This window comes from Hemibagrus wyckioides, linkage group LG11, assembly GCF_019097595.1.
Source record: "Hemibagrus wyckioides isolate EC202008001 linkage group LG11, SWU_Hwy_1.0, whole genome shotgun sequence".
NCBI lineage: Eukaryota > Metazoa > Chordata > Actinopteri > Siluriformes > Bagridae > Hemibagrus > Hemibagrus wyckioides.
The window spans coordinates 33,852,852-33,875,852 of NC_080720.1; the positions used below are offsets into that span (position 1 = coordinate 33,852,852).

At 40.3% G+C, this 23,001-nt stretch overlaps 1 protein-coding gene and 1 long non-coding RNA gene across 2 annotated transcripts; one reads left to right on the forward strand and one right to left on the reverse strand.

The window, feature by feature from the left end:
- Nucleotides 1–13,742: 13,742 nt before the first annotated feature.
- LOC131362226 (uncharacterized) lies at nt 13,743–18,094 on the forward strand. Its single transcript, XR_009206139.1, has 3 exons — nt 13,743–13,985; nt 14,426–14,610; nt 15,926–18,094. It is a non-coding gene; the product is annotated as an uncharacterized LOC131362226 (long non-coding RNA).
- Nucleotides 17,594–22,676, reverse strand: LOC131362225 (uncharacterized). The gene is made up of 6 exons (XM_058404103.1): nt 22,621–22,676; nt 21,840–21,914; nt 21,390–21,507; nt 18,960–19,177; nt 18,707–18,801; nt 17,594–18,590 (listed from the first exon to the last, which is right to left on the reverse strand). Exons 2-6 carry the CDS (start codon nt 21,904–21,906, stop codon nt 18,462–18,464), a joined length of 627 nt encoding a protein of 208 aa, XP_058260086.1. The 5' UTR covers nt 21,907–21,914; nt 22,621–22,676; the 3' UTR covers nt 17,594–18,461.
- Nucleotides 22,677–23,001: the final 325 nt, after the last annotated feature.

Below are 23,001 nucleotides of genomic sequence, written 5' to 3' on the forward strand. Positions count from 1 at the left end.
ATGGCCTACAAATGTGGCATTCCTCGTGTCAAGCCACTCCTGAACCAGAGACAACGTCAGAAGCGTCTTACCTGGGCTGTGCAGAAAAAGAACTGGACTGTTGCTCAGTGGTCCAAAGTCCTCTTTTCAGATGAAAGTAAGTTTTGCATTTCATTTGGAAATCAAGGTCCCAGAGTCTGGAGTAAGAGTGGAGAGGCACAGAATCCATGTTGCTTGAAGTCCAGTGTGAAGTTTCCACAGTCAGTGATTTGGGCTGCCATGTCATCTGCTGGTGTTGGTCCACTGTGTTTTCTGAAGTCCACAGTCAACGCAGCCATCTACCAGGAAATCTTAGAGCACTTCATGCTTCCTTCTGCTGACAAGCTTTATGGAGATGCTGATTTCATTTTCCAGCAGGACTTGGCACCTGCCCACACTGCTAAAGGTACCATAAGCTGGTTCAATGACCATGGTGTTACTGTGCTTGATTGGCCAGCAAACTCTCCTGACCTGAACCCCATAGAGAATCTATGGGGTATTGTCAAGAGGAAGAGGGGAGACACCAGACCCAACAATGCAGATGACCTGAAGGCTGCTATCAAAGCAACCCGGGCTTCCATTACACCTGAGCAGTGCCACAGGCTGATTGCCTCCATGCCACGCCGCATTGATGCAAAAGGAGGCGCAACCAAGTATGGAGTGCATAGAAACGAACATACTTTTCAGAAGTCTGACAAGTTCTCTTTGAAATATCCTTTTTTATTGATCTTATGTAATATTCTAATTTTCTGAGACACAGAATTTTGGGTTTTCCTTATCTGTAAGCCATAATCATCACAATTTCAAGAAATAAGGTTGCTAGTAAGTATTGCATACAACAATTCAACAATAATAAAACAATGCATTGACGAGTGAGTGTGTTTATAGCTGCTATAACATAAGAGAGAACAGGAAGTAGCTCGTGTCTCTAACGCTCCACAGCATTAAACAGTAAGACGTGTTCTTCACACGCAGCAGTTATCGATACGACCCCAGCGGCTGACTCGGTTCCGTTCACGTTTCTCCTCACAGTTATTTATAGCTCAGCTTTTTGTTAACACTAAACCATCCTGAGTTTGGTATAAAGCAGCTTGTGTGTGTTGACCTTTGTGACATAATGACTTCCTGTGTTTTAATGATCACCTGAAGGCAGTTGTGACCCATGCTAACGAGATGCCGCTCTCTTTAACTTCATGTTATTCAGCTATTCAGGGAGGATTAGGAGCTTAATGTCAGTTTAAGGTCACGTGTACGAGCAGCACTCACGTCACGCCCTGCACTCGCCCCGAGTTCCTGTCTAAAACACTGTCTTTAACAGCTGGAGTTTGATAATAAATGTTCTGTACTGTAGTTATGTTTATTGTAAACTTTGAGTGTGTCACTGTGCACTGTGTAACACCTTTAACACCTGTAACACCTTTGACACCTGTAACACCTGTAACACCTTTGACAACTTTAACACCTGTAACACCTTTGACACCTGTAACACCTTTGACAACTTTGACACCTGTAACACCTTTGACAACTTTAACACCGGTAACACCTGTAACACCTTTGACACCTGTAACACCTTTAACACCTGTAACACCTTTGACACCTGTAACACATGTAACACCTTTGACACCTTTAACACCTGTAACACCTTTAACACCTTTGACACCTGTAACACCTTTAACACCTGTAACACCTTTGACACCTGTAACACCTTTAACACCTGTAACACCTTTGACACCTGTAACACCTTTGACACCTTTGAAACCTTTAACACCTGTAACATGTGTAACACCTTTGACACCTGTAACACCTTTGACACCTTTGACACCTGTAACACCTGTAACACCTGTAACACCTGCAACACCTTTAACACCTTTGACACCTTTAACACCTGTAACACCTTTGACAACTTTAACACCTGTAACACCTTTGACACCTGTAACACCTTTGACACCTGTAACACCTGTAACACCTGTAACACCTGTAAAACCTTTAACACATGTAACACCTTTGACACCTTTAACACCTGTAACATGTGTAACACCTTTGACACCTGTAACATCTTTGACACCTGTAACACCTGTAACACCTTTGACACCTGTAACACCTTTGACACCTGTAACACCTTTAACACCTGTAACACCTTTGACACCTGTAACACTTGTAACATCTGTAACACTTGTAACATCTGTAACACCTTTGACACCTGTAACACCTGTAACACCTTTGACACCTGTAACACCTTTGACACCTTTAACACCTGTAACACCTTTGACACCTGTAACATCTTTGACACCTTTGACACCTGTAACACCTGTAACACCTTTGACACCTGTAACACCTTTGACACCTGTAACACCTTTAACACCTGTAACACCTTTGACACCTGTAACACTTGTAACATCTGTAACACTTGTAACATCTGTAACACCTTTGACACCTGTAACACCTGTAACACCTTTGACACCTGTAACACCTTTGACACCTGTAACACCTTTAACACCTGTAACACCTTTGACACCTGTAACACCTGTAACACCTGTAACACCTTTGACACCTGTAACACCTTTGACACCTGTAACACCTGTAACACCTGTAACACCTTTGACACCTGTAACACCTGTAACACCTTTGACACCTGTAACACCTTTAACACCTGTAACACCTTTGACACCTGTAACACCTGTAACATCTGTAACACCTTTGACACCTGTAACACCTTTGACACCTGTAACACCTGTAACATCTGTAACACCTTTGACACCTGTAACACCTTTGACACCTGTAACACCTGTAACACCTTTGACATCTGTAACACCTGGAACACCTTTGACATCTGTAACACCTGTAACACCTTTAACACCTGTAACACCTTTGACACCTGTAACACCTGTAACACCTTTGACATCTGTAACACCTGTAACACCTTTGACACCTGTAACACCTTTGACACCTGTAACACCTTTAACACCTTTGACACCTGTAACACTTGTAACATCTGTAACACCTTTGACACCTGTAACACCTTTGACACCTGTAACACCTTTGACACCTGTAACACCTGTAACACCTTTGACACCTGTGACACCTGTAACACCTGTAACACCTTTGACACCTGTAACACCTGTAACACCTTTGACACCTGTAACACCTTTAACACCTGTAACACCTTTGACACCTGTAACACCTGTAACATCTGTAACACCTTTGACACCTGTAACACCTTTGACACCTGTAACACCTGTAACACCTTTGACACCTGTAACACCTTTGACACCTGTAACCCCTTTAACACCTGTAACACCTTTGACACCTGTAACACCTGTAACACCTTTGACACCTGTAACACCTTTAACACCTGTAACACCTTTGACACCTGTAACATCTGTAACACCTTTGACACCTGTAACACCTGTAACACCTTTGACACCTGTAACACCTTTAACATCTGTAACACCTTTGACACCTGTAACACCTGTAACATCTTTGACATCTGTAACACCTGTAACACCTTTGACATCTGTAACACCTTTGACATCTGTAACACCTGTAACACCTTTGACATCTGTAACATCTGTAACACCTTTGACACCTGTAACACCTGTAACACCTTTAACACCTGTAACACCTTTGACACCTGTAACACCTTTAACATCTGTAACACCTTTGACACCTGTAACACCTGTAACACCTTTGACATCTGTAACACCTGTAACACCTTTGACATCTGTAACACCTGTAACACCTTTGACATCTGTAACATCTGTAACACCTTTGACACCTGTAACATCTGTAACACCTTTGACACCTGTAACACCTGTAACACCTTTAACACCTGTAATAGTTGAACTGTAGATGTAATAGTGTTCATCAAACATCACAGGAAAGAAGAAGAAGAATGTTGTGTTTAAATGTGTGTGATAGGGCTGCAGTAATATTTTAAAATATTAGATTTTTCAACGTCCACCTCTCTGACACGCGCGCGCTAAAGTCCTGCACTTTGCCTGTAAAACTAAACACTGGACGAAATATGAAGATGATTTAAGAAGTGTAACAGAAACCTTTCATAAATCTTAAATCCCATACCTTACTACTGCTTCACCTCCACTGCAGTGATGATGATGATGATAATGATGATGATCCTCAACAGACTCTTTTACGTGTGGTATAAATGAGAGAGAGAGAGAGAGAGAGAGAGAGAGGCACGTGCGTGGAATCAAACTGAGCGTTTTGACTGGAGGTGCACGTGACCTGCGCGCGCGCGGTTTATTATTATTAGTAGTAGTAGTAGTATATAAAGCTATTGTTTACTATATTTTCTGCTTTCATAAATATAAAACTAATTTCGGGACCATGTCCCTCGCCACCTCCTGACCTTTCTGACTGCGCTGTTTGATCACACATTAAAATCCTAAATAAAATTGAGAAAAATGTCTTAAAATTTAAGATCAATCGTCATGTATAGTTTTTATAAGCGACTCAACATCTTTGGTATTATTCATACGGATACTCAACCCAAATGCTTTTTTGTTTCTTTGTTTGTTTATCTGTTTGTTTGTTGAATAGCACATAAAATGTATGAGTTTATTTGCAGTTGTGTGTGTGGTTTGTGTTTATTTTCTCAAAAAAACAAACAAACAAGTGTTTACTTCTGCACACATTGCAGTGATTCCTCAGCCCGTGCAGTTGGACCTGTCTGTCAGGAAGTGAGGAGAGGTGAGGAATAAAGGCAGCGCTTTGGTTTCCTCTAGTGGTGGTTCGTGGTACTGCACACGCGCGCGCACACATGCGTCCGTTCAAATCACAATATGTCATTTGCTCTGCTGACCAGTGGCGGCCGGTCAATAGGGGGCGCTGGGGCACCGTCCCTATAAAGTTAGCCCGACAAGAATGCTACTTTAACACGTTAACAATAATCATATATTTTAATAAAATTATAAAATCATCACGAAATAAAATCGTTTAGTTGTACTATTCCACTGTTAGTCATATAATTATTAATTTAGAAACTGTATTTCGTTCGTGTGTGTGTGTGTGTGTGTGTGTGTGTGAGCTCTGATTCGCTTGTTTCAAATAGTCCTTGAACCCGCCCACTTTTGTTGTTAGCGAATCAATATTGTTTTATATATTTGGCCTCATGTGATTGGACCATTCTCAATGTGTCTCATTACAGCTCAGCAGATGGTCAGTTAACGGTCAGGTACTGATTAATGTGGAAGCAAGCCAAATATCTCGAGAGGAAAAAAAAATTGGTTCTATCTTTACAAAAATACCCTTTCACAAGGAGTGCGGATGAAGAAAAGAATTAAGGAGTTTGGAGCAGAGCCACCCAATCTGCAAATTCAGCAGCAGTCACGTGATGGGGGTGGAGCTTCCACTCGGTGCTTTTCCAGCGCTTCTTATTGAATGCATTGGCCATGGTGTCAGTGGAAAAGAGACTGGTCACTGAGATGACTGATTTGAACCATAAGCTCATTGAGATATTTTGCCTGTGTGTGTGTGTGTGTGTGTGTTTAATGATTACCATCATTACTTTATTACTGATAATAAACCTACATTGAACTCAAACTCACTGATTCATAGTAGATTTATTGCATGCTTTAACAGTTGACTTTAACAGTAACATTTTCAGTATTTTATCTTAGCAGTAATGATCCATAATCACCTGATAGATGGCTATTTACACTCCTGCATTACTAATAGTTTGATTGTCCCAACAAATATGTTTTGGCACTGGCCGCCGCTGCTGCAGACGCACTGGCACATGCTTGTAAGCCAAAATATACAAATACAAACACATGCATGGGTAAATATGCAAAGAATAAATGAAAAGTACACAAGATATAAACATGTATAAGGGGTAGGAGATGTGCATAACAACTGTGTTATATACAGGCAGTGACATCTATATGTGCAAGAGTAGGTCAGAGAGTGTGAGTGGCCTGTGAGACTGCTGCTTCGTGGCTCAGAACCGTTATGGTCAAATGTTCTGCAGAGAGCGAGAGCAGCTTCCAGCCACTAGTCTGACCTCACCACTCTCTATAGGGCCCTGAGGCAGAACAGCGGTTATACCACACCCTGAACATGACTGAGAACACGTTTTATCATATCAGTGAGAGAGAGAGAGAGAGAATTGTATAATAACATGATTAACACCAATCTTGGTAATGATGTTCATTTTAAATGTTTTATTGTTTCTCAGGTAATAAAAATAAAAAATCACTACCAATCCACAAACAATCTCCTCTTAATGTCAGAATGAGCTTTGTTCAGGAGAGTTTTCAGGAGAAATCAGAAATGAATCAGGTCGAAGAGATGCTGGGGAGATCAGAGCATCTCAGATATGGACTTGATTCTGGTTTTGTTTAAAATGCAGTACATTAATGATCCGTCTCACACTTAGCTGTGACTTCTATTAGATTCTCTTGATTTGGTTTCACAGATAATTAAACATTTTGTCTTTAACCTTCAAACGCTGCCCTGATCCCTACTTCACCATGTCCTCTGACTGAACAGCAGCTTTCACAGCTCTCATATTTTTCACGGCTCTAACATTTCTCACATCCCTCACATCCCTCACAGCCCTCATAGATCTCACAGATCTCACGCACATCTCTTACACTATTGACATTTAGTGAGGAGATGTTTAGCGTCTCCAACTTCTATCAGTGAAATTAACAAAAAACCAACCTCACCTAAAACATTCAAAACCTTAAAATCTTTTCTTTTGTGGTGCTTCATTAAGGCTTCATCAGATTTCTTCTTCTGTTTCTTTATCATCTTTATCATTAGTTCTGATGCTGAACGCATTTCACTTCATCTCTCTAGTTTGTTTTTTCCGCTTGTCTCAGCTAAAACACCGCTGATCTAATCACAAGTTCTCATCATCTCTTTTCTGTGTCTCTCCTCTATTTATTATTGTCTGTCTGTCTGTCTGTCTGTCTGTCTCTCTCTCTCTCTCTCTGTTCTCTGAACACATCGATCTTAAAGATAACGCGATGATTACAAACAGAGACAAGATGATCCAGCAGCGGGGATTTACACTCACACGGTATTTCCCTGAATGCTGAGACGATTTTGCTGTGATGAGAAGGTCCACACTCTACCACTTCTTCATTTCTAATCAACACTGGAATTTTTGAGATCAGCTTCTGAAACAGAAACAGAAAGTACAGAAAAAGAAAGAAAAAAAAACAGAAACTTCCCTGTTTTTTCCCCGTCTGCTACAGAGCCCACAGAACATTCTCATAACACCTCGTCTCAAACATCCTCAAATCATTCATCTTCTTGTAGAAAATCTTTTAAGATGCTCTGTAAAAACACACACAATGACTGTAACCTGGATCATTGAATAAAAACATGAAAAACAGTTTCTCTCTGTGAACAGAAGAATCGTGTGTAGCATCAATGGAGAAAAAAGAGTTCACAGAGATAATACTGTGTGTAAAATCTGTGTGTATTGGAGGTCAGTAGCTTTTTTTGGTTAAGGATGGTTTGTACAGTACGTCCACTCTGGTTTAAAATCATCATTAAAGCCCAGTGCACTTCTCCATGGGGTGTCCACCCTCCCACTCACTTTTTTCTTGGATTTACCAAAGTCCATCTCCCTTTTATCCTGGCACTCCAGAAGGAGTCGTCAAGGTATAGAGCGATGTCCAGCTGTGGAAATGTCCATCCTCTGCAGGACCGGTCTCAGTGTGCTGGTAGTCCATCAGCTGAACACACTCTTCTGATGGACTTTCAGCAGTGTAGGAACTGATTGATATTGCAGTCCCATATGTGCCTCCAGGACCTCTGCCCTTGACAGGTCTGTCCCTGTGATGTTCACCAGCTCTCACTGACATGATCCGTGAGGAGATGAGAGTCCTGGATGGTCACAACGGTCATCACCCTCTGTAGGACATCCTCCGGACCAGGCGCTTCCACCTGCCCAGTCTGCCCTCCATGTGCTCTACAGAGCCTTCACAATTTTTTATTTAAAAGCTCACTGTTCCCCAGGTAAACCCCCAAGTACTTATCAGTTCTTTTCCACACTAAGCCTCGCAGTATTGTAGACTGCCCACCTCAACACTCCACAACTAAAATAGCTTGACTTTTGGCCCAGCAGATAATAAAATCTGAAAGTAAAACCTTCACATCTGTGTGTGAGTTGATCATAACTACCAGATCATCTGCATATGCTGAGAGAAGCAGTGCAGCATTAGCATGTGGAATAAATCCAGAAATGTCTCAGTTTACATAAGAGAGAAGTTCAATCGCTAGAGTACAGAAGCTCTGATAGAGAACAGCCTCGTCTGATTCCTCTGTTCACTCAGAAAAACCAGCAGTAACCTTCAGAACACTCTCACTTCCTCTGTACTACACCTTGATCACACCCTCAATACATAGGTTTCCAGACAAAGAAACCAGAGAGAGAGAAAGAGAAACCAGAAAGAGAGAGAGAGAAGCAGGCAGAGAGACAGACAGACAGACTCAGAGAGAGAGAGAGGGAGAGAGACAGACAGACAGACAGACAGTGATAGAGAGAGAAAGAAAGGGAGTGAGAGAGCGAAATACAAACAGAGAAAGAGAGAGACAGACAGAGAGAGACACATTTTTCTCACATTGTGATTCTCATTATAATGACTTATTTATTAAAACAATGTGAATAAATGCTTAAAAAACTTAATGCAGCTAAAAAGAAAGAGCAGAAGTGATGCAGAATGCAGATGTTGTAAACACTCTTGTGGTTGGATGTGCTGTTTTTTGTTAGTGGTGAGTGTGTTTCAGTGGTTACATGGTGTGAAAAACATCACTGCTAACTCAAACTTTAACATTAAGTTTAAAAATGGATGAACGATGTCACTCTAACGCAGCGGCCCTCTGCTAACGTTAAGGAAAAACATTTTTTATTTCTTTAGCATCCTTTCTGTTGTGAACAGCGACGTGGTGCACAACCCTGGAGTGACCCTGGAGTGACCGTGCAGCTCGTTACTGCACTGTATTTTTATATACATGAGTTTTGTTGAAATGAGAATTCTGACTTTGACTCTTCCGAATGGCCGGGTGATACTATCGTCTACGATACTATTATGATACTATGTCTGACACTATCATCTAGCTGAATGTCGCGTTAATCACGGACATGTATAACTTTTGTTCGGTGATGGTCCTAGATGTCTTGCTGCCGCTCCCATACTAATAATTAATTGGATTAAGTGTTCAAAATGTTTGGTAAGGCTGCCTTAATCCAATGTAAAAATACTATACAGATAAACTGAATTGAATTAAACATATTTCTATATGGGCGGCACGGTGGCTTAGTGGTTAGCACGCTCACGTTCCTCCCGCAGTCCAAAGCCCTGCAGTGGGTTGTCCTCCTTCGGCCCTCAGAGAATCTTACTCGTCATCGAGACATCACCTCATGCACACTGGTTACGGCTCCATTCCACTAGGCAAACTTATCATAATGTTTCTTCTTAAAATTTGGTTCTATGTACAAATATTTCCTGGGTTTGGAGCCATTCAGGAACCATCACAACCAACAGGAAGGTCCTACACTGATTATTGAAGCTTCTGCAATCTGACGTCTCAATATGGAACACATACCGCATAACATAACCAGACAATTCCAAAGCAGTTTGAATTTTGAAAATATTTCTTGTAGATCAAAAGGTATGAGCATCTGAAATCGGAAAAAAAAAGGCCATTTTGGAGAATTCTACATAAATGCCTCACAAAACGTGGAGTTAGTAAAAATGCCTTTAAAGTTCTATAACTTTTGATCTAGAAGACATATTGCCTTCACACTTTGCATTCCAGTGGATTTTTTTTCTGTAGAATTCAAAAATTGTATGTTGTTTTTAACAGAGAACCACTCTATAGAAGTGATTTATAAGTAGAAAGTCAGTACGTTTTATTTTTTATTTTCACGAATGACCATCAAATCATCTAGACCGTTTTCAACATGTAAAACATCACATCACAAACTATTAATAAAAGCTTCTTGTAAAATATTGTAAATACTTTTTATAGCTGAAGTTTTTAATAAATCTGATAATTAATGCACATTTTCAATAAACATTGCAGTGTAGTTATATATTTGGTATCAGAGTTTCAGTTACAGTGAGTATACACCAAGTAAATGATATGAATTGGCATCATTAAAAACACTTAAGTTGTCAGGTTTAGGCGTTACAGTTCAAAGACAAGGTTTCACTTCATAACTGTTGTAGTTTTAATAAACAAGTCTCTATATGATGTATAAAGTTCCTGATATTTTACATGCTCATTGAAATACAGTGAGGGAAAAAATGACTTGATCCCCTGCTGATTTTGTACGTTTGCCCACTGACACAGAAATGATCAGTCTGTAATTTTAATGGTCGGTGTATTTGAACAGTGAGAGACAGAATAACAACAAAAACATCCAGAAAAACACATTTCAGAAAAGTTCTACATTGATTTGCATTTTAATGAGTGAAATAAGTATTTGATCCCCTATCAATCAGAAAGATTTCTGGCTCCCAGGTGTCTTTTATACAGGTAAGGAGCTGAGATTACAGTAGGAGCACTCTCGGGGAGTGCTCTTAATCTCAGCTCCTTACCTGTATGAAAGACACCGTCCACAGAAGGAAGCAATCAATCAGATTCCAAACTCTCCATCATGGTCAAGACCAAAGAGCTGTCCATGGATGTCAGGGACAAGATTGTAGACCTACACAAGGCTGGAATGAGCTACAAGACCATCGCCAAGCCGCTTGGTGAGAAGGTGACAACAGTTGGTGCGATTATTCCCAAATGGAAGAAACACAAAAGGACTGTCGATCTTCCTCGGTCTGGGGCTCCATGCAAGATCTCACCTCATGGAGTTTCAATGATCATGAGAACGGTGAGGAATCAGCCCAGAATTACACTGGAGGATTTTGTCAATGATCTCAAGGCAGCTGGGACCACAGTCACCAAGAAAACAATTGGTAACACACTACGCCGTGAAAGACTGAAATCCAGTAGCGCCCGCAACGTCCCCCTGCTAAAGAAAGCACATGTACAGGACCATCTGAAGTTTGCCAGTGAACATCTGAATGATTCAGAGGAGAACTGGGTGAAAGTGTTGTGGTCAAATGAGACCAAAATCCAGCTCTTTGGCATCAACTCAACTCGCCGTGTTTGGAGGAGGAGGAATGCTGCCTATGACCCCAAGACGACCATCCCCACCGTCAAACATGGAGGTGGAAACATTAGGCTTTGGGGGTGTTTTTCTGCTAAGGGGACAGGACAACCGCACCGCATCAAAGGGACGATGGGCGGAGCCATGTACCGTCAAATCTTGAGTGAGAACCTCCTTCCCTCAGCCAGGGCATTGAAAATGGGTCGTGGATGCAGAGAGGAGCGGGCCCAAATTCCTTGAGATGTGAGATGAGCAAACCTGGTGGCCAACTACAAGAAATGTCTGACGTCTGTGATTGCCAACAAGGGTCTGCCACCAAGTACTAAGTCATGTTTTGCAAAAGGATCAAATACTTATTTCACTCAATAAAATGCAAATCAATGTAGAACTTTTCTGAAATGTGTTTTTCTGGATGTTTTTGTTGTTATTCTGTCTCTCACTGTTCAGATAAACCTACCATTAAAATTACAGACTGATCATTTCTGTGTCAGTGGGCAAACGTACAAAATCAGCAGGGGATCAAATCATTTTTTCCCTCACTGTAAATGTATTATATTTATGTTTATGCCTATTCCTATTTGCCTTGTTCTACCTCAACTGCTGCTACTCTGTACATCATTTCATTTTTATTCCATTTCATTTTTTACATTTCACTACACATGTTCTTTTTCTTTCTGCGCTAAGTGTCTTGTTTTTGTGTTGTCTTTTTCTTTTGTACCTACTGTTTCTGCACTGTCTTGTCGTTGCTCTGTTTGCACCTAGTTGCACACTTTGCACTTTATGTGTCTAGGACAAAAACCTTGGTCCTAGCTCTGTGTTGTTTTTTTCAAATAGCAAATCAGCAAATATTTTGGGCTGAATTTGGAAATTAATCTCTCAGGGTAGGGTGGTCATATGTAAATAAATTATGTGCCTATAGAAACTGTATTCATTCGCATATGTGAATGTCACCCCAAAATAGTTCATATTTGACCTCAAAACACACGTGCGTCAGGCGCGACACTCTGGAAAATGTTGTAAAATAAACATATGGCATTGGTCATTACACAGGCAAACGGTCAACTTAACAAAGAGCAATTTTTTTATATATATTTATATCAGATTCAAGGGAATTTTCTTAGCTTTCTAAACAATTCAATTGTTTATTCAATTTGAACCACAAATAATAATTTGATAGCAATTTTGGGACAGTTGGTATACGAAATCATCAGTTTTAACCTTAATTACTTATAAACAAAAAGCACTGATAGTGGTTGCTACTTTAAGATGCCCAGTACTTCGAATGCAAAATAAATAAAGCAGCCACAATACGTCGGGCCTCAAATCCAAGTACAGTAACAGTCACAGCTCACAAACAGTTTAAAATGCAACACGGTCACTGTACGCCGGACAAAACCACACTACCTCAGGTTATTGTTTTAAATTCCACAGAGCCGTGGTGCACCGGGCTCGCCACACAGTCATCAGTTTCAGTTTCTTGTTATAATTCGGCTGCCACACTGCGTCAGGCAGATTCACTTACATTAGAATCTTAACACAATTATAACAACCACACAACAGGTTTCAGTTACTTTAGAAGTCAAAAAGTCATGTCAAAGCTTTATTGTCACTTCAACCATATATATCAGATGCAGTACACGGTGAAGCGAAACAACGTTCCTCCTGGACCAGAGGTGCTACACAGAACACAGACAAAGTACAGGAGACGCAGACAAACACAGAACTAATCTATTCCTACAAGGTGCATTCTTTAAAAAACTAAACATACAGCATAAGTGCATAGGATGACAAGACAAGACAGTGCAGACAAACAGGACATATAACACAGACTCTTGTGCAAAAAAACAGTGTTAACAGTGAGTGCAAAGAAGGATAGAAACAGGTTAGGACAGTGAATATAGCAGCAGAAGTATCAGAGGTAATTAAGTTATAACAGATACATTTTAATTAAAGTGACCCCTGTATCTAAATAATCAAAAGTAAACAGTTAAAAATATTCAAAGTGATGTGTGCATGTAAACAAGACACATATTGTGTGTGTGTGTGTATGAGTGTGTCCAGCTCATTTCAGTTTTTGTTGAGACAAGCTCTCTGTGTGTGTGTGTGTGTGTGTGTGAGACTGTGTCCAGCACAGTTCAGTTCTCAGTTGTGTGTGTGTGTGTGTGTGTGTGAGACCGTGTCCAGCACAGTTCAGTTCTCAGTTGTGTGTGTGTGTGTGTGACACTGTGTCCAGCACAGTTCAATGTCTCTGTTGACAACAGTTCTCAGTTGTGTGTGTGTGTGTCCAAATCTCAGTTCCCTGTTGAGATACCTGATTGCCTGAGGAAAGAAGGTGTTCAACAGTCTGGTTGTGAGGGTCCGAATGCTTCGGTACCTCTTTCCGGATGGCAGAAGGGTGAAGAGTGTGTGTGCGGGGTGTGTATTGGCTTGGTATTGTTGCAGGTTTTACCACCCAAATGGTCAGGGGATACTAAATGGTAATCACGGTCACATATACCTTTTGTTCAGTGATGGTCCTCGATGTCTTGCTGCCACTCCCATAGTAATAATTGATTGGATTAAATGTTCTAATTATGTTTGGTAAGGCTGCTTTACAGATAAACTGAAGTGAATTAAACATATTTCTATATGATATGTAAGCCTTTTTGGGAATGAACCCTTTCAGGTGTGTACTGTGGAGTGGAATCTGGATTGGAGGCAGTCTGTAATTTCTTACACACCTGACCTAAGATCAGCATCCACTCAGCTCAAAGAAGTGTGGAATCTGAGGATGAGGATAAGGGTTCCCGACTCAAACAAACTGCATCTGAAGACCCATGTGGAGGTAAATTTCACTAATTAACCACTAACTAACTAACTGGGTTTATTGATCTGAGTTTATCTGAGCATGCTTTCTTTGCTAAAACCCAGTTAGACTCCCAGTGACTGAAGTAGTAAGGGAACACTAGTTGAATTTGCGCTAACACTAAATGTTCAGTCTTGAGTGAATGATGATGAGTGATCATTTCAGTTTTCTGGCAGAATGGGGTTGCTTTAAACTTTGTGGCTGAACAAAACCTTGCTCACACCACAACACGTGATCAGTGAAAAACGTTTCATTCTTAAAACTTCAGTACATTTAAATCTGAAACTTTTTGACTTTCACTTCAGCACATTACAAACTCCATCAGTTCACTGGTTTAAGTAGGACGATGGAATAAATCCCACCATCTCATGGTACAAGGAAAACCTGCCTCATAACATTCTTTTCTGTTCTGCCCCCAGGTGATGAATATACTTCCTCTAGAACAACTGTGTCACTGACTGTCTTCAAAGGACACTAACAGACTGCTTGAGAGTTTGGCCTAGTAAGGCCTAGTGAAGCAGCATGAGGATGTATTTATTAACAAAGACTTCAAGGCACTTGTGGAAGTCGCTCTGGATAAAGCCGTCTGCTAAATGACAGAAATGTAAGTGTCCAGAGAGGAAAACAGGTGAAGGAGAACAGGAAGCAACTTGTCTCTCCACCTTTCCACAAAATTAAATGTAGCTACAAATGTGCAAAAAGTAAGACATAGTTCTTTAATAAATACTGAATGGGTGGATGTGCTGTTTTAGGAAATTGATCGATTTCAGAAGCTCTTTCAGTTAGTAGGTTACTAGTCCCGTGAATGAAGGCTGACATTTGAGTGAATGGAAACGTTTTTCCTGTAAAGTCCTTTCAAAGGACCGAATCAGAGTGCAGCTGAAGACAAACAGGAAATGATCTAAAAAAGCTTCTTAAACCGCAAACTGCCTTTCTGAAAGTTATTTTCACATTCAGAACGTGTGAAATAACACATGCTGCTCACTCGCATGGAAACACGGCCTGAAGTATGAGCATTATCACACACATATTTATGACTCATAATAAAATTCCTTTAAATAAAGGTGTGATGTGTGTTCGCTTAAAAGACACACAAATATGCACAAACACCTCTTCTTCTTCACCAGGCAACAATTAACAATAAATTTGTGCGTTTCCCCTGCTGTGCCAGCTCTCACTAACTTTTCTCCTCAGGCAAGTCGCAGGTACATGCTTGTGCACATTGTGAGGGATGTAGGTGCTACAGTCAGCTCGCTGCTACACATTTGTGTTTAATTAGTTACCTACACTTACTACTGTTTCTCCAAAAAAATGTAAATTATGGTCAGGCCACACCCATAATCAACAACCATAGAGATTGTAACAGTTGAGTGATGTGTGTACATGTGATTTACACACCTCACCTCAAGTAATATATTTAGTTATTATTCTCGTAGCTCACCACATGAAGACTCATTACCACACCATATTCTGACATGAGCCTGAAAGCATGATGTGTGTTCCTGCTGTGGAGAACTCACAGTGGAGTGTGTCACAACTCAGGGTCCATGTGGTGAATTCGATGGTGTAGCTTGACGTCAAGAGAAGCTTTTCCACTGCCATGTTCACCGTCAGAATTTAGGGCAATTACCACAACCTGTCACTTCACTACCACATTTTTACAAGTCTGACTCTGCAGGAAATTATGGTGAATTCTTATCAGTATCCTGTGGATGCCACATACAGAATCACCACAGAGCTGCTGAGTTCTGGATGCTGATTAGTGGTTAGGTGCCGATTAATTCTCTCTAACAGCAGCTCTGACAGTAGCTCAGGATGATATTAATGCATTCGTTATCATTTTTTATAGTAACTTATAAATAAGCTAGCTTGACCAGAGCAACTACTAACCTCAGGCACATTCCTGCTTTACCATGCAGGTCCACTCTGTACACCTCGGACTTTCAGTACAACTCTGAAACATGCCACCTGCAGGAGTTTTCTGGCCAATCTGCAGTGGTGGGGTGTATTAGGGATGGACAGGAGTCTGATCACCGGAGACTACTGGATAACTCTGTGGACTGGTGAATTATTTCGGTGTACACTTAAACGACAGACTGGACTGGAAGATCCACACTGAAGCTGTATACAGGAAGAGGACGAGCAGACTCTATTTTCTGAGGAAGCTCAGATCTTTCAATGTCTGTAACAAGATGCTGGAGAACTTCTCCCAGTCTGTGGTGTTGAGTGCCATTTACTGTGCTGTGATCTGCTGGGGGTCAGCATCAGCTCCAAGGATGCCAGCAGGATTAACAAGCTAATTCACAAAGCTGGATCTATCACTGGACACAAAGTGGAGACATTTGAGTCAGTGAGAAATAGGAGGTCACTGGACAAACTGCTCTCCATCACGGACAATCCGTCTCACCCACTCTACAACACACTACAGAGTCAGAGGAGCTCATTCTCCAAAAGACTCGTTCAGGTTCATGCCACAGAGAACGTCACAGGAGAACATTGACTATAAGTTAAGTTGTCTTTATTTGTCACATATATATAACTGCACAGTGAAATTCTTTCTTCACATATCCCATCCTTGGGCATTGGGGTCGGAGCGCAGGGTCAGCCATGATACAGCGCCCTGAGAGCAGGGTGGGTCGGGGGCCTTGTTCAAGGGCCCAACGGTGGCAGCCTGGCGGTGCTGGGGCTTGAACCCTGATCGTCTGGTCAATGACCCACTTGAGCTACCACCGCCCCATAACATTATACATTAGCTCACCTGTGTGTGACAGGGGATAACACTCTCACACTGCACTACTACAGCCATTAACACTATTTCCAAGACTCTCAAGGTTCTTCATATTTATTATCTTCATCTTCATATCTACTGCCAGTTTGCACATGTGTACTGTACTGTAATGTAAATACTGATGTAAATACGGTTAAATCCACAAGTGTCTTTCCTATCTGCACTGCTACATTTAACTTATTTAATTCTATATTGTCTTAGTCTAATATGAGTGTGTTTATGTGTGTACATATAATTTAATATTTGATATGTGTGAGTGTGCATGTTGAATCTTGTTAATGGCTAAGCTGCTGTAACACTAGAATTTCTAAAAATTCTTTAAATCTAGAATCTAGAAATGAATTCTAGAATCTTTAAAATCTATTTCCTAGTCTGAATGAATTTTGGAATAAAGACGTAATTTAGGGAATTAACCAACTGAACTGAACTGCTGCAGATCACTGTAAAGTACAGTGTAAGTGTAAATGTAAACCTTTTGCTTCTCGTATACTGTACACCCGGATCCAGACACACATATATGCAGAGACTGAGAGAGAGAAAGATAGAGAGAGAGACAGAGAGAGAGAGAGAGAGAGAGAGACAGAGAGACAGAGAGAGGGAAGTAAAACATCCTTTCTGTTTCCTGATAGTCTGAATGCACTTTTTAGTAAACAAAATCATAGAGAATCACATGATGCTTCACTTTCACTTTCACACATGTGCTAAATATTTCATCTGTATGGAGCTACTGCAATAGTAAAGGACAAAAAAATTCTTTATTTAGTTTTGTTTATTGTTAAAGTATGGATTCATACAAAAATAACAATTAAAAATATGTTTTTATTAATAAAAAAATCTTTTAAAAACATTTTATAAAACACAGAAAGACATTTCCTGTAGAATGATTTCTGTTATCTTGATTTATAAACATAAATTTTACATATTAATTCGATTTATTGATATATTCCTGGGTCAGAAAGTGCCCAAAAGGCCAGTGCAGGTAGAAAAATATTTTTAATGTCATGACACTTAGTATGTCATGACATAGTTTCAAAACACTGTTACCAGGAAACTACAAGATACATGCCACAACAGAGACCTGGCACTGACTGAGGTTACATCAGCTCATAGATAGTGTAAAGACAGAGGGAAATGAACCTTCCAGAACATCAACATTTACCTCAGATGTGTTGATAAACAGCTTAAAAAGAAGACAATACATGACTAAAAGTATTTTTTACACAGTGTATAGACATGGGGAGAGTGAAAATTATCCAGGACATCAACAGTTACCTCAGATTTGTTGATAAACTGCTAAGAATATACACTCAATGGCTAAAATTATGCATTCGCTAAAGTATAGTATGTTTTAATAGATCGTGTAAATACACAGTGAGAGTTTATATGAGACAGAACCTTCCAGAACATCAACATTTACCTCAGATGTGTCTGTAATTCACTACAAAAAGACTTCACCTGAATAGAATTACACTGTCATTTCCCTCAGTATCAACTGCTAATATCAACTGCTAATATGCTAACTATGTGTTGCCTTTACACAATAATACACACGGGGGTCAGTGCGGTGTAACACTTTGTGCAAATTTGTGTGGATAATAAAACTGAAGTCTGAATAAAAAGGCTGAAATTTCGAAACCTTACATCCTTCATAGTAAATCGGACTGCGTTCATCTCCGACCGGACTCATACGCCGGGTTAATGAGCGCCTTCCCAGTGTTCCCACGCATGACCTCATACACACCATTAGAGGGCTGCTGCTTTGTTGTGTAATTTCCACGATCATGACACAGCTTTACCTGCACACACACAGAGAAAAGACAAGTACAGCAGCAGTGATTATCTGTGTGTGTGTGTGTGTGTGTGTGTGTGTCTGTGTGTGTGTCTGTGTGTGTGTCTGTGTGTGTGTGTGTACCAGTATAATCAGCAGGAACAGAATGAAGAATGACAGTCCACCAATCACAGCCCAGAAGATCAGTTTACTTTCCTCTTTGTAGACCACTATGGTTCCTGTAAAACACACACACACACACACACACACAACAGGCCAAGAATAAATTAGTGGAGAAGAACAATGTGTAAATTATATACAGTATACTGCTAGTAAATCACTGCTGCTGTTTTAATCTTTACTTTTTGGGATAAAGCCCCAGTATAAAGCTGCTTACCAGACTGCACTAACAGACAAATTTTCGTGTCACTATCGGTCATAATATCCCCTTTGTTAAAGTGGCACCAGTAAACTCCACCGTCATGCTTGCTCACGTTCTTGAGGAACACTGAGAAATTTCCGAAGTTATTATTTGTCTCCACTCGGCCCTTGAATGGCTCCTCAGGTGTAAGAGTTCCTTCCTGGTAATAGTACGTCACCGTCTGCTTTTCCATGCTTGAAGGAGGAGTGAAAAAGAGACGTTTTATTGTAAATTATTCTATTGTAAATACTCGAATTGTAAATAAATGGTAAAAACTATAAAACGTGACACTGACATGCGAGGGTGTAACTTTGGTTTGAGAAGTGGGGGGGGCACAAAATGGGGGAAAATGTTTTTGATTTGAATTCCATTTCCTGTATTTACATTTAGGGACTATGGTGATAAAAAATCCAGGAATCCAGGAAATAATGAAGTTAATTATAATGATAAATTCTGTCAAAATGAACAGTAGGCTACTAAACTGCGTATATAAAAAAGATTTTTTTCAATAGTGGCCGATCAGCAAGACTTGAGAGAATCATTTTATAAAATATTCACCATTAATGCTTTGTGTGTGAATAAAATGTAAATAATGTGAGACTCAGTTTCCACTGTTACACAAACTTTTATTTTAAACTGAGCGCTGAAGCTGAACATGTAAAATAAATGACTTGTACCAGACGTCCTGTCAGAGACACGTCCACCAAACCGCAGGGGTTTAGAATAGAAACAGCAGAAAGCTTTATGAACGGTGTGTGTGTGTGTGTGTGTGTTACAGCACTATTGTGTAATATCAGGTGCAGATAGACAGCAGCTACATTAATATGGAATTATATGAAAATGTTGATCATTACTTTAATAATTGTCTCTCATGAATAAACACACACTCTTAGTTAATGAACAAATTAAAATATTTACATTCCTGCTGCTAATTTTCTGTGCAATGATTTTTATGATTTATAGGAATAACCTTCTGTACTCCTTACTGCTGTAATCCAAAAGGATGGAACATTAATAACACAATAGATACACTACTGATTTAGTACAGGACACAGGATTCTCACACAATCTCACAAACATAAAAAAAATATAAAGAACATTGTCCTCCATCTGTCCATTCAATCCCATCTCTCCATGTATCCTAACTGTCCACCTCATCTGTCCTCTGATATGAAACTATCATGATATGAGTTTCTATCAGACTAACCACTGAGTTATGATCATATTGAGTCTGACATAAAACTAACATCTAGAGTCTGCTGGTCATTGCTGAGAGAAAATGCGTGGTTTAAAGTCAACTCGTTTTCATGCTACACAGAATGTTCATGAAAATATGATAATCCTGACCTGAGCTAATTTACTGAATCAACCAACTCACATCTCCTTTCTTTCTTTTCATCCATGAGGACATTAAAGTCATCTGTTGCTGCTTCTGGCGTTTCATCCCTGATTGTGCCGCAACCGCCATACCCGTTTATTACACCTGTTTATTACACCTGTTTATTACACCCGTTTATTACACCTGTTTATTACACCCGTTTATTACACCTGTTTATTACACCTGTTTATTACACCTGTTTATTACACCTGTTTATTACACCCGTTTATTACACCTGTTTATTACACCTGTTTATTACACCTGTTTATTATACCTGTTTATTACACCTGTTTATTATACCTGTTTATTATACCTGTTTATTACACCTGTTTATTATACCCGTTTATTACACCTGTTTATTACACCTGTTCATTATACCTGTTTATTACACCTGTACATTATACCTGTTTATTACACCTGTACATTATACCTGTTTATTACACCTGTTTATTATACCCGTTTATTACACCTGTTTATTACACCTGTTCATTATACCTGTTTATTACACCTGTACATTATACCTGTTTATTACACCTGTTTATTATACCCGTTTATTACACCTGTTTATTACACCTGTTCATTATACCTGTTTATTACACCTGTACATTATACCTGTTTATTACACCTGTACATTATACCTGTTTATTACACCTGTACATTACACCATTCAGTGAGCTAGTTTTAGTGTGCACGTGACATTCCTGGATGCAGACGCACGCATCGACACGGGCAGATTCTGTGTGTCCTGCTCGGTCCTGCTCCTCTGTGGCAATGATGGTTAAAAATTCTTAACAAACCAATTTGAAAGGGGGGGGGGGCAAAAACAGGATTTTGAAAAATGGGGGGGGGGTGTCCCCCCTGTCCCCAGTGGAAATTACGCCCCTGTTGACAAGACCTGCATCATATCAGAGTATTTTGTTTTTACTCTTCTTTTATATTTTATTTTAGACATATTAAACTGACCCGTGTAGTGTGTAATGTTCTCCTGGGTGTGTGTGAGAACTGATGAGAACATAAAGAATACTTACTTCTCAGCTACTTGTCTGTAGAGATAAACTCCATCCTGATCGTTCTTTGTGACAGGACACCTGATGATGGCTGTTGCCTCAACAGTCACAAACAGGGGTGTACACACTCCATCACTGCCTGTACAAAACACTTTATATTAACATATAGACATACATATAAATATACACATCAGTACAATACATTACTTATGAGTCACTGTAGGCAGGAGATAAAAGAAAAAGAATGAAACATCAGATTCAGGAGACTAAATGAAGTAGGACGCTCTGCTAAAGCTGAAAAACACTGATAACTGATTCAATGATTGTCTTCATTTTTAAGCATTTAAAGTTTACAGTTCAATCACTGGAGCTTCAGTCACTCCTGAAACCAGACTACATCACAACTCAGGAGAGAAAATACTCCTAAAGAAATGACAAACAAGATACACACACACACACACACACACACACCTGAAGATGAGCCGTAGTGGAGGATCACAGCGAGCAGGATGAGTGTGTATAGTGAAGGATGCTTCATCTCTTCTGCTGCAAAAACATTTTGTCTCTCAAAGGCATTTCATTCGCACATCACACCCACACACCCGAGCATGCGCATAAACACACACACACATTTAACTGTTACACATAGGCAGTGTGAAGGTGCAGCAGCTTTCTGATGAAGATCATTCACTAGAAATCCTCCACATGATGAGATGCAGTGTTTTTTAAATTGGGAAACAGAGGAATGTCACCATAATGTCCATCTTCCTCAGTGCGTATTCAGAATATTCATCAGTTCAGTAGGGTTCAATAATAAAACATAATCAATCTGACATGAACACTTCAAGATATTTATATAACACACTGCTCTATAATCATAGAAACAACACCATTCCCATGTTTGTGTCTTTACCTGCATGTGTTAGTGTATCATATGAACCTGAACATAACGAACAGCACCGAGTTACTGGGTCACGTGCGTTACTGGCTCTGCTTTATAATAAAAACATTTTAATAAAATATATAATGATAAATACGAACTGGGTAAGCGATATCTCGGGCTGAACCAACAGCACCGGAAGTGTCCACTAAAGACACAAGAAAGGTTCGGAACCTTCAAAAACTCCTACAATTCAAGAACTCCAACTTGTGAAGCTGACCGAACTCTTCTCACAATACAGTGATATCTAAAGAAAAGTCAAATATGGATAAGGACATAGATTTAAGAAAGTAATACAAGAAAAAATCTCACCAGCTGCGCGCGCGCGGACGAGTGTGTGTGTGTGTGTGTGTGTGCGCGGATGAGTGTGTGTGTATGTGTGTGTGTGTGTGTGTGTGTGTGCGCGTGGACGAGAGTGTGTGTGTGTGTGTGTGCGCGCGCGCGCGGACGAGTGTGTGTGTGTGTGTGTGCGCGCGCGCGTGGACGACAGTGTGTGTGTGTGTGTGTGTGCGCGTGGACGAGTGTGTGTGTGTGTGCGCGGATGAGTGTGTGTGTATGTGTGTGTGTGTGTGCGCGTGGACGAGAGTGTGTGTGTGTGGGAGCGCGCGGACGAGTATGTGTGTGTGCGCGCGCGCGTGGACGAGAGTGTGTGTGTGTGTGTGTGTGCGCGTGGACGAGTGTGTGTGTATGTGT